General features: G+C 39.5%; 1 protein-coding gene across 1 annotated transcript in view; it reads left to right on the top strand.

Annotated features, from left to right (window-relative positions):
• The window catches only part of clptm1 (CLPTM1 regulator of GABA type A receptor forward trafficking), a 44,819-nt gene extending 22,887 nt beyond the window's left edge, over window positions 1-21,932 (top strand). Inside the window, exons 5-14 of the mRNA XM_061878150.1 lie at window positions 495-612; window positions 708-793; window positions 2,105-2,225; window positions 3,395-3,639; window positions 4,709-4,802; window positions 4,878-5,068; window positions 5,166-5,261; window positions 5,360-5,495; window positions 12,733-12,900; window positions 21,191-21,932. Coding sequence (XP_061734134.1) covers window positions 495-612; window positions 708-793; window positions 2,105-2,225; window positions 3,395-3,639; window positions 4,709-4,802; window positions 4,878-5,068; window positions 5,166-5,261; window positions 5,360-5,495; window positions 12,733-12,900; window positions 21,191-21,363 — 1,428 coding nt within the window. The 3' untranslated portion in view covers window positions 21,364-21,932. The remainder of the gene's footprint in view (window positions 1-494; window positions 613-707; window positions 794-2,104; window positions 2,226-3,394; window positions 3,640-4,708; window positions 4,803-4,877; window positions 5,069-5,165; window positions 5,262-5,359; window positions 5,496-12,732; window positions 12,901-21,190) is intronic.
• The last annotated feature ends 402 nt before the right edge of the window (window positions 21,933-22,334 follow it).

The raw sequence follows: 22,334 nt of genomic DNA, 5'->3' as shown, positions 1-22,334 counted from the left end.
CACCACTGTCTAATTCCAATGAATGCAAGTCATCAGAATCAGGTAATACACCAACTTATATTCTTGTCTTCATGAAAGAAAGGAATCTGTGTGTTAAACATGCTTGTATTATCATTAAACACCATTAACTTGTTAACAAAAATGTCTCTTTCATAAATAAATAAATATAAATTATAAATAGGAATGAGGTAGATCTCCTCGACTTGGTCAATTGAAAAGTAGCTCGCCTGCAGAAAAAGTGTGAGCGCCCCTGCAGTAAATGATTCAGTTTCACAAAATCAGCCGCATGGACGTCATGCCTGTTGGGTCTGTTGGTTGTCTATACTTTTACTAAACCTTCTAGAAAATTACTTGCAGTGTAGAAGTTGAAATTCTAACAAAAACAGTGATTTATCTTGCTAGTGATGCGGGACTGCTATTATTCTGAACACAACTGTACATGGACAGTGGACTTGTGGTGTGCGATGTTAGTAACACTTAGTGTTGACTTCCAGGCGGTGCAGCTGAACGGCTCCCTCTTCATTCACGTCTACTTCACTAAAAGTGGATTGCACCCGGACCCTAAGCGCAAAGGACAGTATCGCAGACTGTCAACAGTTTATACAACACGAAGTACGCACAAGTGATCAATGTTTAATATGCACTTACATATGATGTGTAATGCGGTGTTGAACTAGACCTTCTTTGGGTGGGGGGGGGCTTTTCAGTGTTGAACAAATTCAAGCGCAGGAAGTTTATGAAGACCAAGAATCTGCTCACAGGAGAGACCGAGGCAGATCCAGAGATGATCAAGGTTGGTCATTTTCTTCTTTACTATGTATATCATTTAGGGATGCACCGAAATGAAAATTTGTGGCCGAAGCCGAATAAAACTTAAACGCTTGGCCGAAGGCCGAATACCGAATAATGAATGCAGTTTTTCACAATTTTTTTTGTATCGCATAAATAGCCTAGAATAAATATTTAGACAGCTTCACGGTGGCAGAGGGGTTAGTGCGTCTGCCTCACAATACGAAGTTCCTGCAGTCCTGGGTTCAAATCCAGGCTCGGGATCTTTCTGTGTGGAGTTTGCATGTTCTCCCCGTGAATGCGTGGGTTCCCTCCGGGTACTCCGGCTTCCTCCCACCTCCAAAGACATGCACCTGGGGATAGGTTGATTGGCAACACTAAATTGACCCTAGTGTGTGAATGTGAGTGTGTATGTTGTCTGTCTATCTGTGTTGGCCCTGCGATGAGGTGGCGACTTGTCCAGGGTGTACCCCGCCTTCCGCCCGATTGTAGCTGAGATAGGCGCCAGCGCCCCCCGCGACCCCAAAAGGGAATAAGCGGTAGAAAATGGATGGATGGATAAATATTTAGACATGTTTTTCAAATAAAGTAATTTTTTATTGAATATTGACTTTTTTTTAATATTCCAGTAGCCTTTGCTTTTCAAAAAAAAGCACAAAGTTTTTCATTTATATTAGGCCTTCAAACAAAACGTGCATTCCAAAAAAAAAATAAAGTGCATTAAAGTGGATAAACCCACAACAAATGAATTATTGTCCTTTTAGCAAAAGTCTGCTTAGCCACAGTAGATATGCTAATAATGTAAACAGAAGGCTCAAGTAAATCTCAATAAGTGTGTGCTTGTAACCTCATACACTTATACAGGTAGCCTACACAACAGGCTAATAATGTAAACAGAGGCCCCACTAAATCTCAATAAGTGTGTGCTTGTAACCTCATACACTTATACAGGTGGCCTACACAACAGGCTAATAATGTAAACAGAGGCCCCACTAAATCTCAATAAGTGTGTGCTTGTAACCTCATACACTTATACAGGTACACAACATATCCCAACGTCACTGCACGTTGGTTGATTGCGTCACCGCGTCAAAAAATTGCGTCACACGCCACTATTCGGCCTTGTTTTTAACTCATTCCACCGAAGGCCGAATGTGGCTTTTTTTGCCATATTCGGCCGAATGTATTCGGTTACCGATTAATCGGTGCATCCCTATTATCATTACATGTGTATGTGTGTTTTTGTAATATATATGTGTAAATTTGCAAAAAAGAAATCCTTTCTATTTAAACTGAATGAAATATCTTCTGGCAGCGGGCAGAGAGCCATGGTCCTGTGGAGATCATCTCTCACTGGCATCCCAACCTCACCATCAACATGGTGGATGATCACACAGCCTGGGTCAAAGGCTCTGTGCCACCTCCGCTAGACCAGCGTAGGTTTTTCAAGTACTCTATAACAGAGGTCCCCAACCTTTTTTGCACCAGGGACCGGTTTATTGTAGACATACATTTCAGGGACCGGCCAGATAAATACAGCAAAAATAAGTGCATGAAAAATACAACTCACTATAACGCTGAATTAGTGGGAGACTGGTGCTCGTTTCTTTGCAATGAGATGCAGATGGAAGTCCGACTTTGGCTAAAATCTGTCACATTTATTTTATATGTTCGTCAATGTGTATTGTATAATGTCACAAAGTTAGAACAAATATAACAAATGGTAACTTCCTGTGAGGAGTTTTATTGGGGTTAGGGTTAACCCTATAAACCAGTGGTTCTCAACATTTTTTCAGTGAACATTTTTTTATTCAAGTACCCCCTAATCAGAGTAAAACATTTTTGGTTGAAAAAAAGAGATAAAGCATTAAAATACAGCACTATGTCATCAGTTTCTGATTTATTAAATTGTATAACAGTGCAAAATATTGCTCATTCATAGTGGTCTTTCTTGAACTATTTGGGAAAAAAGATATACAAATAACTAAAAACTTGTTGAAAAATAAACAAGTGATTCAATTATAAATAAAGATTTCTCCACATAGAAGTAATCATCAACTTAAAGTGCCCTCTTTGGGGATTGTAATAGAGATCCATCTGGATTCATCAACTTCATTCTAAATATTTATTCACAAAAAAAGAAATATTTAACATCAATATTTATGGAACATGTCCACAAAAAATCTAGCTGTCAACACTGAATATTGCATTGTTGTATTTCTTTTCACACTTTATGAACTTGCATTCATATTTTGTTGAAGTATTATTCCATAAATATATTTATAAAGGATTTTTGAATTGTTGCTATTTTTAGTATCTTTTTTAAAAATCTCACGTACCCCTTGGCAAACCTTCAAGTACCCCCAGGGGTACCCGTACCCCCGTTTGAGAACCACTGCTATAAAAAAGCTTATTGGTGTGTTTAGTGGGACAGGCGAAAGTTAAGTCGGAAAAAATGCAGTCGTTTATAAATTATTTAATGTTTCTCTGCGGCCCGGTAACAAATGCGTCACGGACCGGTACCGGTGGTTGGGGACCACTGCTCTACAAGATGAAAAGAAGCTTTCATCCCAGTTTGGCATTTCTCCTCTCAATCTGCCAACAGATGTTAAGTTTGATGCAGTAAGTGGCGACTACTACCCTATTGTCTATTTCAATGACTACTGGAACCTTCAGAAGGACTACTATCCTATCAACGAGACCTTGACCAAACTGCCGTTGCGTCTCAACTACTGCCCGCTGTCCTTGTGGCGCTGGCAGCTATACGCTGCGCAGAATGCCCGCTCAATGTGGAACTTCCTGCCCGAGGACACCTATGAGCAGTCTGACGAGGATCAGGACTCTGTCAAGGTACGACATAAAGAAACACAGTGATAGTGCCTGCACCTTTTCCACTGCACAGTACCTGCTCTGCTTTTAGGACCTGTGCATTGGAGCAAGAGCTGCATCTAGTACAGGGGTCGGGAACCTTTTTGGCTGAGACAGTTAAAATATATTTCTGTAAGAGCCATATAATATTTTTTTAAACACTGAACACAACCAAATACATGCATTTTTAAATAAAAGACCAACATTTGTAGAGTATAATAGGTCTCTTATTCTTTGTAATAACATTGTTATTCTGAAGCTAACTGTGGAGGGGGCGTGGCCTGCGGGCCTGCAGCAACAGGTGCGTAGAAGGCCCACCTGGGCCTTGTTATCTAATCACCTGTCGCTCTGTTATAAGCAGCAGCCAGGAGGAGAGACTGGGTTGGGCCTGGAAAAACTATTGCTGGAAAGCAACTGAGAGACTTATTGAAAAATAAAACAATATTGTAACCCCGAAACAGGCTCTCATGTCGGTGCTTGGGGGTCTGAAGAACCCCCAGGAGGGCAAGCCACACACTAACCAATAATAAATAAATAACTTCTTACCATTAACGCAACTTCTTGAACAGGTGCGGTAGAAAACAGATGGACGGATTAAAAATGCATGAGAATGTTTTATATTTTGAACATTATTTTTAACACTGTGATTACAAGTGGAATTATTCATGACTTATCGTGTTAAGCAACGTCAGCTCAGATTTATCAGAGAGCCAGATGCAGTCATCAAAAGAGCCACATCTGGCTCTAGAGCCATAGTACATGGTCTGATCTAGTACATGGTCAGTCTGGGTTTAAAGCCTGTTTGTTTGTCGGTACGGTTGGGTGGTAGAAATGATACAAAAGGTATCTGCAGTCTCCACTTTGCTACTGTTGCCCATTTTCTTGCTGCCGTCCTCTCTCAAGAGACCTTTTAAATAAAATGTGCTCTCTTTACAGTTTTAGCCGAGTAGACCTCTTAAAGCACTGTGCAGTGGAAAAGTGAACAACTACGTGGTCTTAACCACCTTCAAACAATTGCTCCATAGTAACTGTTTAAAATCTCTTTTCAAAGGTGGCCTTGCTGGAAACCAACCCCTACCTCTTGGGACTCACCATTGTCGTCTCCATCGTGCACAGCATTTTTGAGTTTCTGGCATTTAAGAATGGTATTAAAAAGTGCATTTGAAGAATTCTTTGTTTTACTTGTATTTCACGGTTTTCTATGGCTTTGTCCTACCTAGACATCCAGTTTTGGAACAGCCGACAATCCTTGGAAGGCCTCTCTGTGCGCTCCATTATTTTTGGAGTGTTCCAGTCACTGATAGTTCTTCTGTACATTCTTGACAACGAGACCAACTTTGTGGTGCAGGTCAGCGTCTTCATCGGCCTTCTGATTGACTTCTGGAAAATCACAAAGGTGATGGATGTAAAAGTAAGTCACAGTTTTTAATTATCTCCATGCACGACGACGATTAGTTTTTATTAAGTTGCAGATTTCTATAACATACCTTGATTTTGTCTTCCCAAAGTTGGACAAAGAGAGAAAAATTGCAGGAGTCTTACCCAGAATTGTCTTCACAGACAAGTCAACATATGTGGAGTCTTCCACCAAAGTCTATGATGATGTAAGTTAATCCATTACAGCCTTTGGAAATCTAATAGAACACGCCGTGTTTTGTATTTGTTGTCATTTGTGACTGGTTCCTTCTCACTGTGTGCCCAGATGGCCTTCAAGTACTTGTCATGGCTGCTCTACCCTCTATTTGGCTGCTATTCTGTGTACAGTTTACTGTACGTGGAACACAAAGGCTGGTACTCATGGGTACTCGGCATGCTGTACGGCTTCCTGCTAACCTTCGGTGAGTTGACAAAATACATTTCTATGAGATGTGAAAAGATGTTTTGACTTCACACATTACACAAACCACTGGTTTTGTTTGTTAATGTACTTTTTTAGACAGTCTCTGAACGATTACCTGCGCCGCTGCTCTTTTCCAATTTGTATCATGGTTGCATAACCAATTCGTTCTGCTAATGTGTTGACTATAAATAGGTTTCACATCTTTTATGTAGGGTACCGGTATTTTTTTGGTACTGGTTCCTAATTCGGTTGGTCCTTCTGGACCGTTAAGATTCTGGACAAATGATACCGCCATCGATATTCTTTTTTTGCAATTATAACACTGTCACATTCACTTCAGCTATGCTGCTACACGTACAAAATCAGCTTGGAATAATCACAAATAAGGAGGCAACACCACACGAAAGTTTGTACCACAACTAGGGATGCACCGATTAATCGGTAACCGAATATATTCGGGCGAATATGGCAAAAAAAGCCACATTCGGCCTTCGGTGGAATGAGTTAAAAACAAGGCCTAATAGTGGCGTGTGACGCAATTTTTTGACGCGGTGACGCAATCAACCAACGTGCGGTGACGTTGGGATATGTTGTGTACCTGTATAAGTGTATGAGGTTACAAGCACACACTTATTGAGATTTAGTGGGGCCTCTGTTTACATTATTAGCCTGTTGTGTAGGCTACCTGTATAAGTGTATGAGGTTACAAGCACACACTTATTGAGATTTAGTGGGGCCTCTGTTTACATTATTAGCCTGTTGTGTAGGCTACCTGTATAAGTGTATGAGGTTACAAGCACACACTTAATTGAGATTTACTTGAGCCTTCTGTTTACATTATTAGCCTGTTGTGTAGGCTACCTGTATAAGTGTATGAGGTTACAAGCACACACTTAAATTGAGATTTACTTGAGCCTTCTGTTTACATTATTAGCATATCTGCTGTGGCTAAGCAGACTTTTGCCAAAAGGACAATAATTCATTTGTTGTGGGTTTATCCACTTTAATGCACTTTATTTTTTTTTTGAAATGCATGTTTTGTTTGAAGGCCGAATATAAATGAAAAACTTTGTGCTTTTTTTAAAAAGCAAAGGCTACTGGAATATTAAAAAAATGTCAATATTAAATAAAAAAATACTATTTGAAAAACATGTCTAAATATTTATTCTAGGCTATTTATGCAATATTAAAAAAATTGTGAAAAACTGCATTCATTATTCGGTATTTGGCCTTCGGCCAAGCGTTTAAATTTTATTCGGCTTCGGCCACAAATTTTCATTTCGGTGCATCCCTAACCACAACAATAGTTCCTCCTCAAAGTCACGCACGTTAATAAGACCTATTGTTTGCTACTATCGTGGTTCATCAACCGTCATCATGGCAATCAACTATTCAACACTCATAGCCTCTGGTCCATCACTTTTAATACGTCAGTGTGCAACATAAACACAAATCACAATTCCCATTGGTACACAATGCACACCGACCTAACAGGGTAATTGATTGTATTGATTTGTATATTTGATATAGGTCATGTAAAAGGTCTGTGCTCTGCACATGGATGTCATACACAAGTATTTTTCAGTGTAAATGTATTGTAATGTAAGAGAAACACAGTGATGGATCTATTTGGTCTATACTTTTGCTCCCACTGAGCTATGGAAAAAAGCTTTTGTCTATGCTGCTCCTTGTGCTTGGAACATGTTACAAAGACACTGGAAGCTGACTGAATTTTCATCCTTAAATGCTTTTAAATCTAAACTCAGAGCATTTAAAGGAGCCTCTGTTATCTGTAACTGTTTTACTTGATGTCCATCCTGTCAGTTTAATGTGTAATTTTATGTGCAACTGTGCTGTCTTTTGGCCAGGACTCACTCGAAATAGAGGTTTTTATTCTCAATAGGATTTTTTTCCTGGTTGAATAAAAAAATAACAATAAGATGATGACATAACTGTGTTGCACCTTGCACTGCAAACACAGATGACTTATTTAAGACTTAAAAAGCAGGTGTTTATAACTGATTTTCATGCAATGAGATGTTGGACCTGTACAATAGGGCTGCACATTTGAAGAAAAAACATAATTGCGATTTTTCTCTCCAAATTTGGGATTCGATTTGCGATTTTATATTTCATACACATACATGCATACATTTGCAACAATGAGTGAAGGAAGACATGTTAAGTTTAGACTGTCAATCAACATATTCTTGTCTCAAGGTACCACACATTAGAACAATTAACAATAATTTACTTTAAAACATATTTGGCTGTATGCAGACAGACTCAGAGCTTTTGTCTACATCACGCTCTTAAGCTGAAGAAATCGATAAAACTAATACTATACAACTATTTATAATGTAATTGTGGTTTATACCTTATTTTTCGGATTATAAATCGCTCTGGAGTATACGTCGCACCTGCCGAAATTGCATAATTTCGCTCTTTATCTCCTCCCTCTTGGAGATATTTTTAAGAAACATGGAGTGTTTTATCACTTTTATGCAGATGACTGCCAAATTTATATGCCGATTTCAAAAAGCCACGGCCCCCTGACGCCCCTTCTTAACTGTCTATGTGACGTCAAGGCTTGGTTAGCCCAGAATTTTTTAATAATGAATGAGGGAAAAACGGAAATTTTAGTTTTTGGTCCGGCCCTCACTGACTTGGGACCATTGCAAAATGATGTGTGTCCCAAAGTCACCAGCCTTGGCGTCGCTATAGACAGCCATTTTAAACTAGACAAACAAGTCAATGGCGTTTTAAAATCGTGTTTTTATCACCTTCGTCTTTTAGTAAAGGTTAAACCGTTTTTATCTTTTAACCTTTTTGAAGAAGTGGTGCATGCTTTTATTTCAAGTGGCCTGGACTACTGCAATGCACTTTATGCTGGCATTAGCCAAAAAGCTCTCTCCCGGTTGCAGTTAGTCCAGAACGCGGCAGCAGGACTTTTAACAGGGGCCAAGAAACGCCAGCATATAACCCCAATTCTTCAGAGTTTGCACTGGCTCCCTGTTCATTTTAGAATTGATTTTAAAACATTGCTGTTTTTTAAATCTTTACATGGACTGGCACCTCAATATATCTCGGACCTCATCCAAATTTACGTTCCTGCGCGCGCTCTGAGGTCCGAGAGCCAGTTCCAGCTCGTGGTGCCCAAGACCAGACTTAAGACCAGGGGAGACAGGACCTTCTCTTTGGTCGGCCCTAAGCTCTGGAACACTCTGCCCCTCCATGTTCAAACTGCTCCCACAGTGGAGTGTTTTAAGTCTCGTCTTAAGACCCACTTTTATTCTTTGGCTTTTAACACTACGTGAGTTGTGTGGTCCTCTGTTGTCCTCTGTGTTTTTTATACACTTTGATTTTTATTTTACTGTTTTAATTGATTTTACCCTTTAAAATATTTTTTCATCATATTTGTTTTTTTATTGGTTTTATTTTTATTTATTTTTTGTTTTATTCAGTCATTGGTGGAGCATAATATTGTTTTTAACATGGCTGTGCAGCACTTTGGAAACGTTATTGTTGTTTAAATGTGCTATATAAATAAAGTGGATTGGATTGGAAAAAAACACATATAAGTTGCACTGGAGTATAAGTCGCATCTTTTGGGGAAATTTATTTGATAAAACCCAACAGCAAGAATAGACATTTGAAAGGCAATTTAAAATAAAGAATAGTGAAGAACAGGCTGAATAAGTGTAGGTTATATGAGGCATAAATAAGCAACTGCTATGTTAACCTAACATATTATGGTAAGAGTCATTCAAATAACTATAACATATAGAACATGCTATACCTTTACCAAACTATCTCTCACTTCTAATCCATAAATCCCTTGAAATCTTCTTCCTCGATGTCGCTTCTAAACAACTCTGCCAACTCCAAAGGTACGCGCCACTTCCTCTTGTTGTTTTCTGCTGCATATTTCACTACATCCAGCTTGTAATCTGCACTACATGATTTCCTTTTCGCTGCCATTTTTGTTCAAACCTTCTCACTTTTTATAAGTTAACGCCAATGATGAAATGATCCATTTTAATAGCTACGGCAGTAGCATATAGCACAGGGGTAGGGAACCTATGGCTCGCGAGCCAGATGTGGCTCTTTTGATGACTGCATCTGGCTCTCGGATAAATCTGAGCTGACACTGCTTAACAGAATAAGTAATGAATAATTCCACTTGTAATCAAAGTGTTAAAAATAACGTGCACAATATAAAACATGCTCATGCATTTGAATCCATCCATCCTTTTTCTACCGCACTTCTTCAAGAATTTGCATTAAGGGTAAGAAGTGCTTTATTTATTATTGATTAGTTTAGGGTTTGCCCTCCCGGGGGTTCTTCAGACCACCAAGCACCAACATGAGAGCCTGTTTCAGGGTTGCAATATTTTTTATTTTTCATTAAGTATCTCCGTTGCTTTCCAGCAATTGTCTTTTTCTCTTTTGGTCTCCTTCGCACTCTGGCTCCAGCCCCAACCCCCGTCTCTCCTCCTGGCTGCTGCTTATAACAGAGCGACAGGTGATTAGATAACAAGGCCCAGGCGGTCAATTTACGCACCTGTCGCTGATTTCGAGGCCGGTCCTGGCACACCCTGCTCCGCTGCAGGCCCGCAGGCCACGCCCCCTCCACAGTTAGCTTCAGAATAACAATGTTATTACAAATAATAAGAGAGCTATTATACTCTAGAAATGTTGGTCTTACTTAAAAATGCACACGTTTAGTTGTGTTCAGTGTTAAAAAAAATATTATATGGCTCTTACGGAAATACATTTTAAAATATTTGGATTCTTGGCTCTCTCAGCCAAAAAGGTTCCCGACCCCTGATATAGCATATAGCAGTTAGCATTCCATGACCCACAATACACTTCTGCCATGACCCTCCCCCACCAAATTCTTATTGGTTGACGTGAGATGAATAAATATTTGATGTTTTACGGTAATGTGTTAATAATTTCACACAAAAGTTGCTCCGAAATATATGTCTCACCCCCGGCCAAACGATGAAAAAAACTGCGACTTATAGTCCGATAAATACGGTAATGCGAGTAACCATTTTAAAGGATATAAACATATTTTTCATTACTGTGGAATTGTTTATCATTTAGGGCTGGGCGATATATCGATATACGATATATATCGCGGGTTTGTCTCTGTGCGATATAGAAAATGACTATATCGTAATATTCGTGTAGACGTTCTCACGCAGCTTCGGGCATTACACTCTCCTCTTTCCTGTGTCCTCACAGACAAGCAGGCGCACATTCACACGTCACTTACTGTCACGTCATACGTACACGCCCTCGCCCAGCGTGGCTAAAGTTAGCTGTGATGCTAGCGGCTTGTTGCGGAGAAAGAAGGTGCGAATCTCGTAACAAATGAAGGAAGAATTATTCCCAAGAAAAACAGCACGGGGTCCATCGTCTGGCGGTGGTTCGGCTTCAAGCGGGAATATGTCGAATAGACAATTTCAATTTGTCAAGTGTGGGGGGAAAAAGCGTTGCTACCAGAATTAGCACTACTGCTAATATGTAGCATCATTTGAAAAGTCACCTGCTAAGAACTTTAATAACTACAATTTTTGTCAATTGATTTAGTTGTGATTTCCCTCTCTGCATGAAAGTTTAAAAGTAGCATATATGAATGCAGTATGAAGAAGAATGTTTGAATGTAGACACATAGAATCATCATACTGCTGTCATTATATGCATCAAGTGTTCATTCAAGGCTAAGGCAAAATATCGTAATATATATCGTATATCGCGATATGGCCTGAAAATATCGCGGTATTAAAAAGAGGCAATATCGCCCAGCCCTATTATCATTGTACTGTAATTGAAAGATAAATACTGTTATCCTAAATATACAAAAACAACAAAATTGACTCCCATTTCTGTGAGCAAAAATGTAACTTAAATATTGAACATCTTAAAAGTGCATTTTTCCCCCGCAATTTGTTTTTTTGCCATCACGACATTCTTGCTCATTCGTCCTTGTTGATGGGCTCATAATGCCCATTTCATTTGAAGATTTGATATTACTACAACGCCCCAAGTGGAGGAGTTCAAGTACCTAGGAGTCTTGTTCACGAGTGGGGGAAGAGTGGATCGTGAGATCGACAGGCGGATCGGTGCGGCGTCTTCAGTAATGCGGACGTTGTACCGATCCGTTGTGGTGAAGAAGGAGCTGAGCCGGAAGGCAAAGCTCTCAATTTACCGGTCTATCTACGTTCCCATCCTCACCTATGGTCATGAGCTCTGGGTCATGACCGAAAGGATAAGATCACGGGTACAAGCTGCCCAAATGAGTTTGGGTCCCTCCCTTAGAGATAGGGTGAGAAGATCTGCCATCCGGGAGGAACTCAAAGTAAAGCCGCTGCTCCTCCACATGGAGAGGAGCCAGATGAGGTGGTTCGGGCATCTGGTCAGGATGCCACCTGAACGCCTCCCTAGGGAGGTGTTTAGGGCACGTCCAGCTGGTAGGAGGCCACGGGGAAGACCCAGGACACGTTGGGAAGACTATGTCTCCCGGCTGGCCTGGGAACGCCTCGGGATCCCCCGGGAAGAGCTAGACGAAGTGGCTGGGGAGAGGGAAGTCTGGGCTTCCCTGCTTAGGCTGCTGCCCCCGCGACCCGACCTCGGATAAGCGGAAGATGATGGATGGATGGATGGATGGATGGATTACTACAACGGGACATTTGGCTTTGCAATAATTTCTTTCCCCACATAATTTTTGTTAATTTGCGACATTTTTCATTGGTGAGTCGCGAGGCTCTTAGTTCTCAGACAAAGATTGTGAATGCTGAAAAAGGGTCTCACTGCATTCAGTTAATTCTACTGTTAAATAGATGCGCTCAGGTGCTGAAAGCGATGCTCAGAGTGAGACGTCTTTCACCCTGTTTGAAGCGACAGATGAAGATATACATGGCTCAACAATTCTGATTGGCGAGCATGTCTGTCTCGGTGACAGCAGAGAAAAGAACAGTTTCGAAACCGCACTGATTAAAACAACGATTAATCGTGCAGCCCTAGTGTACAACCTCTTGTGCTAACCAAAAATGGTAATAAAAAATTTAATTTTTCCACATCTTGATTTACACCAATTACATACAATGCCGACAAGAGTACCAATTAATTCCTGGTATTAAGGAATATCAGTATTGGTATAGATAAAATCCCTACAAACCACTTCCCTAGTTGTGTGTGATTGTGTTATTTCTCTCTCTGTCCAGGTTTCATAACAATGACGCCGCAGCTATTCATCAACTACAAAATGAAGTCGGTGGCTCACCTCCCGTGGAGGATGCTCACCTACAAGGCTCTCAACACTTTCATTGATGACCTGTTTGCCTTCGTCATCAAGATGCCCATGATGTACAGGATAGGATGCCTCAGAGACGGTAGGTACCTTTTTTTACTTCGTTAACATTTTTTGACGTCATGTCACTCAAGTGAGCTTTCACCTTGAAACACTCTTCAATTAGTAGCCTCCTCTGTAATGCACCCTGTGCCACAGTAATCTGCGGCAGGGGACCTCAAGTACAATGTTAAATGGTTTGTATTTGTATAGCGCTTTTCTACCCCTTAGTAAGTAGACTTTTTATGTGCATATGAGAGCAACAAAAGCATTATTGACAAAGTAATATGGCAGAAGAAAATAACAAATCACTAAAATTAGGGATGCACCGATTAATCGGTAACCGAATATATTCGGCCGAATATGGCAAAAAAAGCCACATTCGGCCTTCGGTGGAATGAGTTAAAAACAAGGCCGAATACTGGCTTGTGACGCAAGTTTTTGACGCGGTGACGCAATCAACCAACATGCAGTGACGTTGGGATATGTTGTGTACCTGTATAAGTGTATGAGGTTACAAGCACACACTTATTGAGATTTAGTGGGGCCTCTGTTTACATCAGGGGTGCCCATTACCTCAATCGCGATCGACTGGTCGATCTCGGAGGGTGTGTCAGTCGATCTCAAGCCAGGCATTAAAAAATATACATAAAAATGAGCAATCATCAATCATACCAAGACTTCACTTTTGTCAGTTGTTTGACATTCTCGGCACCCGAGGATCTTGTGAGATGACGCTGGCTGCTGCAAGCTCATATTTAAGAAAAAAATCACTAACAGGGCGGACGCAGAGAAACACATTTTATTTCTAGAGACTCCGTACCTACTGTCCAAACTCTAAAGACCGACTGCACAGTTCCTGTCTTCACCATAAAAGACCTGTTTCATCCTGCCTGAGCTAACAAAATAAGAGTCTCAGAAAGCTAGCGTGCACAAGCTAGCAAGCTACGGAGTTTGATGCCAATGTATTTCTCCCCCGCCCTCAGCGACCGCTTTCTCACTTGCTTGCCCACCCGCACACTCACTGACGTCACTCACCTGCTGCCAGACATTAAAGGGCCACACACATATGCTACTCTCATAACAAAGTGTTTAAAAACCAGTATGCAAGTTGGACAAATGAGATGCCAAATCCAACCACTTTCATGTGGTATTGGACAGAAAGGAGGACTTTTTTTTTTTCCTCCATTTGAAAATGCGGACGTTATCAGCACCACTGTCTGATTCCAATCAATGCAAGTCATCAGAATCAAATACACCAACTTATATTATTGTCTTCATGAAAGAAAGGAATCTATGTGTGTTACACATGCTTGTATTATCTTTAAACACCATTAACTTGTTAACAAAAATGTCTCTTTCATAAATAAATAAATATAAATTATAAATAGGAATGAGGTAGATCTCCTCGATTTGGTCAATTGAAAAGTAGCTCACCTGCAGAAAAAGTGTGAGCGCCCCTGGTTTACATTATTAGCCTGTTGTGTAGGCTACCTGTATAAGTGTATGAGGTTACAAGCACACACTTATTGAGATTTACTTGAGCCTTCTGTTTACATTATTAGCATATCTACTGTGGCTAAGCAGACTTTTGCCAAAAGGACAATATTTCATTTGTTGTGGGTTTATCCACTTTAATGCACTTTATTTTTTTTTTTGGAATGCATGTTTTGTTTGAAGGCCTAATATAAATGAAAAACTGTGCTTTTTTTGAAAAGCAAAGACTACTGGAATATTAAAAAAATGTCAATATTCAATAAAAAATTACTTTATTTGAAAAACATGTCTAAATATTTATTCTAGGCTATTTATGCAATATTAAAAAAAATGTGAAAAACTGCATTCATTATTCGGCCTTCGGCCAAGCATTTAAATTTTATTCGGCTTCGGCCACAAATTTTCATTTCGGTGCATCCCTAACTAAAATAAATGTGAAAATTGTGAAAGATAGCACTTTATGGACGTGAGAAATTCAAAAGTTAAAACCAGTGTATGAATTTTTAAAGGTGGCAGCTGGTGGCCATAAGTCGTAACTGCACTTTTTGTCCATATAGATAAAAATAGTGTTCATGTCTGACATGGGTGTCAAACTCTGGCCCGCCGTGTAATTTAATTTGGCCCTTGAGGCAATATCAATTTAGCATTAGAGCTGGCCCGCCGGTGTTATACAGCGTCGGTGCCGCTATAACACCGCATTCACCGCTAATACTCATACTTGCCAACCCTCCTAATTTTCCCGATAGACTCCCGAAGTTCAGTGCCCCTCCTGGGGCAACCATTCTCCCGAATTTCTACCGATTTCCACCTGGACAACTATATTGGGGGCCTTTAGCGTTCTCTGCAACCTGTCGTCACGTCCGCTTTTCCTCCATACTAACAGCATGTCACACAATATTTGTGGCTTTTACACACACACACACACACGCACAAGTGAATGCAAGGCATACTTGGTCAACAGCCATACAGGTCACACTGAGGGTGGCCGTTTAAACTACTTTAGCACTGTTACAAATATGGGCCACACTGTGAACCCACACCAAACAAGAATGACAAACACATTTCGGGTGAACATCCGCACCGTAACACAACAGAACAAATACCCAGAAACCCTTGCAGCACTAACTCTTCTGGGAAACTTCCACCAAATTGACCAATAATTAACGTTTTATTCATGCATTTTCTCTTGCTACTTCAAGGCTTGAATGTTTGGTTCATTCATTATTATTTTATTTTCAAATATATTATTAGCCTGTGGAAAAAATGTGATATTTACCTGAGAAGATTGCAAATAGAAAAAAAGACATAAAATTTTTATTTAAATTTTATTTGATTTGCCATTGATATTCTTTTAATTATTATTATTATTATTTGAAACTGGATTTTGCATGTCACTAAAGTTATATAAGCCTTGCTTGTTCAATATTTAATGCAAAACTTGTTTGGGTCCCTATTAAAAGGTTAATTTGTTCAACCTTGGCCCGAGGCTTTGTTCCGTTTAAAATTTTGGCCCACTCTGTATTTGAGTTTGACACCCCTGATGTATGAGATCTAGGGCAGCCAAAATAATAATTAAGATTATTTTTGATCAACATTTAAATTATGATTACTGATTGCAACGTAAAGCAGTGTTGGGGTGTGAATGTTAAACCATCATGTAATTTGTATTGTCTAATAAAAAGACTATAGAAAAACATTATCCATATATTTAAAGACAAGTATTTGTTTTTTTGTTCATTGATAATATCAATAAGTCAGCTTTTTCTCATCACATGATGCCTTTATCTCTTTTGTTACATTTTGATAGAGGGAGTTTTTTTATTAAAAGTTATATACAGGTACATGTGGATCTATCATATGTACATGTAGATGTATCATACGTACATATGTACATGAAGATACATCTTTTGTACATATGTACATGTAGATGTATACATATGTACATGTAGATGTATCATATGTACATAAAAACATGTAGATGTTTACATATGTACATGTAGATGTATCTTTTGTACATTAAAAACATGTGGATGTATACATATGTACATGTACATGTATCATATGTACATATGTAGATGTATCATATGTACATATGTACATGTAGATGTATCTTTTGTACATAAAAACATGTGGATGTATACATATGTACATGTAGATATATCATATGTACATAAAAACATATAGATGTTTACATATGTACATGTAGATGTATCTTTTGTACATTAAAAACATGTGGATGTATACATATGTACATGTAGATGTATCATATGTACATGTAGATGCATCATACGTACATATGTACATGTAGATGTATCATATGTATATATGTAGATGTATCATATGTACATAAAAACATGTAGATGTTTACATATGTACATGTAGATGTATCTTTTGTACATTAAAACATGTGGATGTATACATATGTACATGTAGATGTATCGTATGTACATATGTAGATGTATCATATGTACATATGTACATGTAGATGCATCATACGTACATATGTACATGTAGATGTATCTTTTGTACATAAAAACATGTGGATGTATACATATGTGCATGTAGATGTATCATATGTACATAAAAACATACAGATGTTTACATATGTACATGTAGATGTATCTTTTGTACATAAAAACATGTGGATGTATACATATGTACTTGTAGATGTATCATATGTACATATGTAGCATACGTACATATGTACATGTAGATGTATCTTTAGTACATATGTACATGTAGATGTATCTTTAGTACATATGTACATGTAGATGTATCTTTAGTACATAAAAACATGTAGATGTGTACATATGTACATGTAGATGTATCATATATACATATGTACATGTTGATGTATCTTTAGTACATAAAAACATGTAGATGTGTACATATGTACATGTAGATGTATCATATATACATATGTACATGTTGATGTATCTTTAGTACATAAAAACATGTAGATGTGTACATATGTACATGTAGATGTATCATATATACATATGTACATGTAGATGTATCTTTAGTACATAAAAACATGTAGATGTGTACATATGTACATGTAGATGTATCATATATACATATGTACATGTTGATGTATCAGAACAGATCCATTAAGAATTTGAGCAGAAATATGCCGTATAGTAATTAACTATACACAATAAAACATTAACAAAATGCCATGTCACGTGAATGTTTTTTAAAGTAACTACTTTGTGGCATGAAAAAAACAAAAGTAAGATATAAAAAAACAACTGGTGTATACTTTTTGATATCAATATAAAACTCAAAGCAGTTTGGCTAATGAAGAGGAAGTCTAATAAACAAGCTTTGTTCTTCTCCAAAACCTTCTAGTGGTTCAGTGCAAAAGTTTGGCCAACAAAAATAAACAGGAGTGATACCTCTCACAGCATCTACACAATCTTCACAGCCTACTTCAATGAGATAACAAAACTTTATAGATAATATTGATGTCATTTGAACACTGATAAAAGTTGCAGTTAAGAAAAGGAGTGATTATCCCAGTAAAAAAAGTAATGACTTTATAAACAAGTTGTGACAAAGTCTACGACATATCGTCTCCTGCATGTTTCTTCACTTCACTAACTCTCAGTCACAACTGAAGGATGCTGTACTGAGAAAATAATAGCAACATCAAACAGTGTTGTACTTTGCTGTGTACTTTTAGTGTGGGGACAAATGTCTCCAATATTGTCCACACCTGTCTCCAACTAAACACAGCAAAGCGTTCTAAATCTCACAGCTTGACTCTGTTTACTCCTAAGGGAAACCTCTGGAGCGAAGTCTTGTGTCTTTAGTCAATTATCAAGCCAAACGACGCTAGTGCGCATAGATAGACCTTTGCTTTTACCACATGCTTTAGTGCAGGGGTGCCCATTACGTCGATCGCGAGCTACCAGTCGACCGCGGGGGGTGTGTCAGTCCATCTCCAGCCAGGCTTTTTTTTTAAAAAATAGACCTAAAAATGAGTGATCATCAATCTTCACCAAGATGTCACTTAAATGACATTCACGGTACCGGAGGGTCTTGTGAGATGACGCTGGCTGCTGCAAGATCATTATTATGAAAATATGACCGAGAGGAAGGCGAGAAACACTTTTTATTTCAACAGACTCTCGCGCCGTACCTTCCGTCAAAACTCTAAAGCCCGACTGCACATTTCCTATCTTCACAATAAAAGCCCTGCTTCATGCTGCCTGCGCTAACTAAATACAGAGTCTCGGAAAACTGGCGTGCACAAGCGATCCCTCAGAAAGCTGGCGTGCACATCACTTGTGCACGCCAGCTTTCTGAGACTCTTATTTTGTTAGCGCAGGCAGCATGAAGCAGGGCTTTTATTGTGAAGATAGGAAATGTGCAGTCGGCCTTTAGAGTTTTGACGGAAGGAACGGCGCGAAAGTCTGTTGAAATAAAAAGTGTTTCTCGCCTTCCTCTCTGTCATTTTTTCATAATAATGAACTGGCAGCAGCCAGTGTCATCTCACAAGACCCTCGGGTGCCGTGAATGTCAATCAAGCAAGCTACGGAATTTGCCGCCAATGTTTTTCTTGTAAAGTGTATGGAAGCTGGATGAATTAGATGCCAAAAACCAACCACTTTCATGTGGTATTGTACGGAAAGGACAACTTTTTTTCTCCTCCATTTGAAAATGTGGGCGTTATCATCATTACTGTCTGATTCCAATCAATGCAAGTCATCAGAATCAGGTAATACACCAACTTATATTCTTGTCTTTGTGAAAGAAAGACATCTATATGTGTTACACATGCTTGTACTATCATTAAACACATTTAACTTGCTTACAAAAATGTCTCTTTCATAAATAAATAAATATAAATGATATATATAAATGAGGTAGATCCCCTCGAGTTGGTCAATTGAAAAGTAGCTCGCCTGCAGAAAAAGTGTGGGCACCCCTGCTTTAGTGTCTCTGTCAGCTCTCACTGCGGTGAATCCCTGCAGGTCCATGTGAGCGTCTGGTACCAGGTGGTTTAGCCACGTCTCCGTGCTCTCTTGATACCCACGCTGGTTTTTTAGTCCGTGAAACTCGTCAATCAGCGAATTCACATTCCCCATGATGACGAAAGGAATGGATGGTTTGTGGCGCCGTTGATTTTCGTCTTGCTTAGCCCTCGCTTTGTGGCCCTGAGGATTCTTCCTCCGCTCCGCTAGAATGGGGTTTCGTACGCCAGAACGCACCATTGTTTTCAAAGTGAGCAGCTTCTCCCTCGAATAAGAAAGAAAGCTGGACCCTGGTCTTTTAAAACTGTCACAAGTATCCATAGGATATGTACAGGGAAGTCTTGCCCCAAGTGGAGGAGTTCAAGTACTTGATAGTCTTATTCACGGTTGGTGAGATCGGTGCCGCGTCTTCAGTAATGCGGACGCTGTATCGATCGGTTGTGGTGAAGAAGGAGCTGAGCTGGGAGGCAAAGCCCTTAATTTACCGGTCGATCTACGTTCCCATCCTCACTTATGGTCATGAGGTTTGGGTCATGACCGAAAGGATAAGATCACGGGTACAAGCGGCCCAAATGAGTTTGGGTCTCTCCCTTAGAGATAGGGTGAGAAGCTCTGCCATCCGGGAGGAACTCAAAGTAAAGCCGCTGCTCCTCCACATGGAGAGGAGCCAGATGAGGTGGTTCGGGCATCTGGTCAGGATGCCACCCGAACGCCTCCCTAGGGAGATGTTTCGGACACGTCCGACCGGTAGGAGGCCACGGGGAAGACCCAGGACACGTTGGGAAGACTATGTCTCCCGGCTGGCCTGGGAACGCCTCAGGATCCCCCGGGAAGAGCTGGATGAAGTGACTGGGGAGAGGGAAGTCTGGGCTTCCCTGCTTAGGCTGCTGCCCCCGCGACCCGACCTCGGATAAGTTGAAGAAGATGGATGGATGTACAAGGATTCACTATCACTTCATGGAAAACATAAAAAAGATAAAACATACGTTTAAAAAATAGATAGTACTTAATTGATTCCTTCAGGAAAATTAAAATTCCAGCAGTGTACAGAGTTGAGATCAATTTTAAAAAAAGTAAATAATGAGGGTTTAAATGTAATAAATTATAATAATAATAAATGCGTGCTGCTGCCCCCGTGACCCGACCTCGGATAAGTTGAAGAAGATGGATGGATGTACAAGGATTCACTATCACTTCATGGAAAACATAAAAAAGATAAAACATACGTTTAAAAGATAGATAGATAGATAGATAGATGGATAGATAGTACTTTATATATTCCTTCAGGAGAGTTCCTTCAGGAAAATTTAAATTCCAGCAGCAGTGTACAGAGTTGAGATCAATTTAAAAAAAAGTAAAAAGTAAATAATGGGGGTTTAAATGTAATAAATTATAATAATAATAAATGATAAAAGATCAATTTAAAAGATCTAGAACTACAGAGCTACTGGAGAGCACAGCACAAGCCAATTTATTTTTATTTTTATTTTGCACGCCCCTGACTTCGATTTCAGGAAGTAAGCAAGTGTTGCCTAAAATGCATTAATAAATTACGTTTTTTTGTTATTTAAAAAATTACACTATTACTAACCGCCGGGAATTTTATCGTGTTTTTTTTTCATGATTTAGTTTATCGTTAGTTTTTTTTTTTTATATGGGTCAAATCAATTAGAGTCCAGAAAGATGATTTACTTTTGAGTTTTGACGTAGGCTGTTATGCAAGATATAATGTTTTATGTTTTATTATGCTATATCAATAAAGGAGACATGTCTTGCTTTACAGTTGTGTAAACAAACACTCCAGGCCAAACGATACAAGGATTAACAGTTCTCATTTATCTTACTGCCTCTGTGCAGATGTCGTCTTTTTCATCTACCTTTATCAGCGCTGGATCTACCGAGTGGACCCCAACAGGGTCAATGAATACGGCACCAGCGGAGTGGACCAAGTCCAGAACAAGAAGACAGAAGCAGCCGAGGCGGCCGCAGCCATCACGGACAAAGCAGACGAGGAGAAGAAGAACGATTAAGCCAGACCGAGCCCTGTTCAGCCTCCCTGGCTCTCTGGACTTGTGGAATTCTGGCAGGCGGGGCACTCGGTCTGTCATGGACGCCGCAAAAAAAAAAAAGAGAAAAAAAATGCAGTGTAACTGTCCCCCTCTGACTCCCATGCAGAGAATCATCTTCAGTGTAGACTTGGTACATTTTTATTTCTATCCCCCGCCCTCTCGTTCTACAGTTCCAGTGAAGTAAAAACAAAACGTGATGTACCGTGATCTGTTTGGTTTTCCCAGGGCAACCATGCCTGGATTGAAATAGAGGCTGGCAGGGTTTGAAGGGTTTAGTTTTTTTCCCAAACACGGAAGAAGGACATTTGCAACATTTCTTCTTTGTGTAAATTCCTTGTGAATGTTTTTTTTTCATTTCATTCCATGTGAGCACATGTAGATTTGTTGGAGGGAAACTGGAAAATCCTCTGGATGAAGCGGAAAGGACATCAACCCTCACCCTCGATTTTAATCAAATCGGTAATGTCCTAAACTGGAACAGAAACAAGCCGCCCTGTTGGTATTAATATAAATATTAATATTGTCAATGAGTTCATTAGTTTGTTTTTTTAATCATTGACTCATTCTTTTGTATGTCCGCTGTGCACAGAATCCCAGCTTACTTCAATTGTCATATTTAAGCCATCCAGCAATACCGAGTCACTCCCGGCTGGATGAAGCATCTCCAAGTGTTTCATGTTCACCCTCTCACTCGGACGCCCAGTGAAGAGTGACTGCATTGTGAGGGCTGGGACTCTTTCAAGAACAAAGGTGTCCATGTTGCTACGTTCAGTTGAATTTTCAACAGCCATGTTTATAGTAAAATTTTAAGTGTGAGGGAAAACGTATGAATATTTGTCTTACTATTTTATGTGCTAACTTCCCCGCGCAAAATGCAGTTCTAAATCTCTTGATTAGGAGTAAAGTAAGCACTCGTCTCAAAGTTGTTGGAT

The sequence above is a fragment of the Nerophis ophidion genome, linkage group LG18, assembly GCF_033978795.1.
Source record: "Nerophis ophidion isolate RoL-2023_Sa linkage group LG18, RoL_Noph_v1.0, whole genome shotgun sequence".
NCBI lineage: Eukaryota > Metazoa > Chordata > Actinopteri > Syngnathiformes > Syngnathidae > Nerophis > Nerophis ophidion.
The sequence above is the reverse complement of the archived record's forward strand: the minus strand, read 5'-3'. Positions and strand labels throughout refer to the sequence as shown.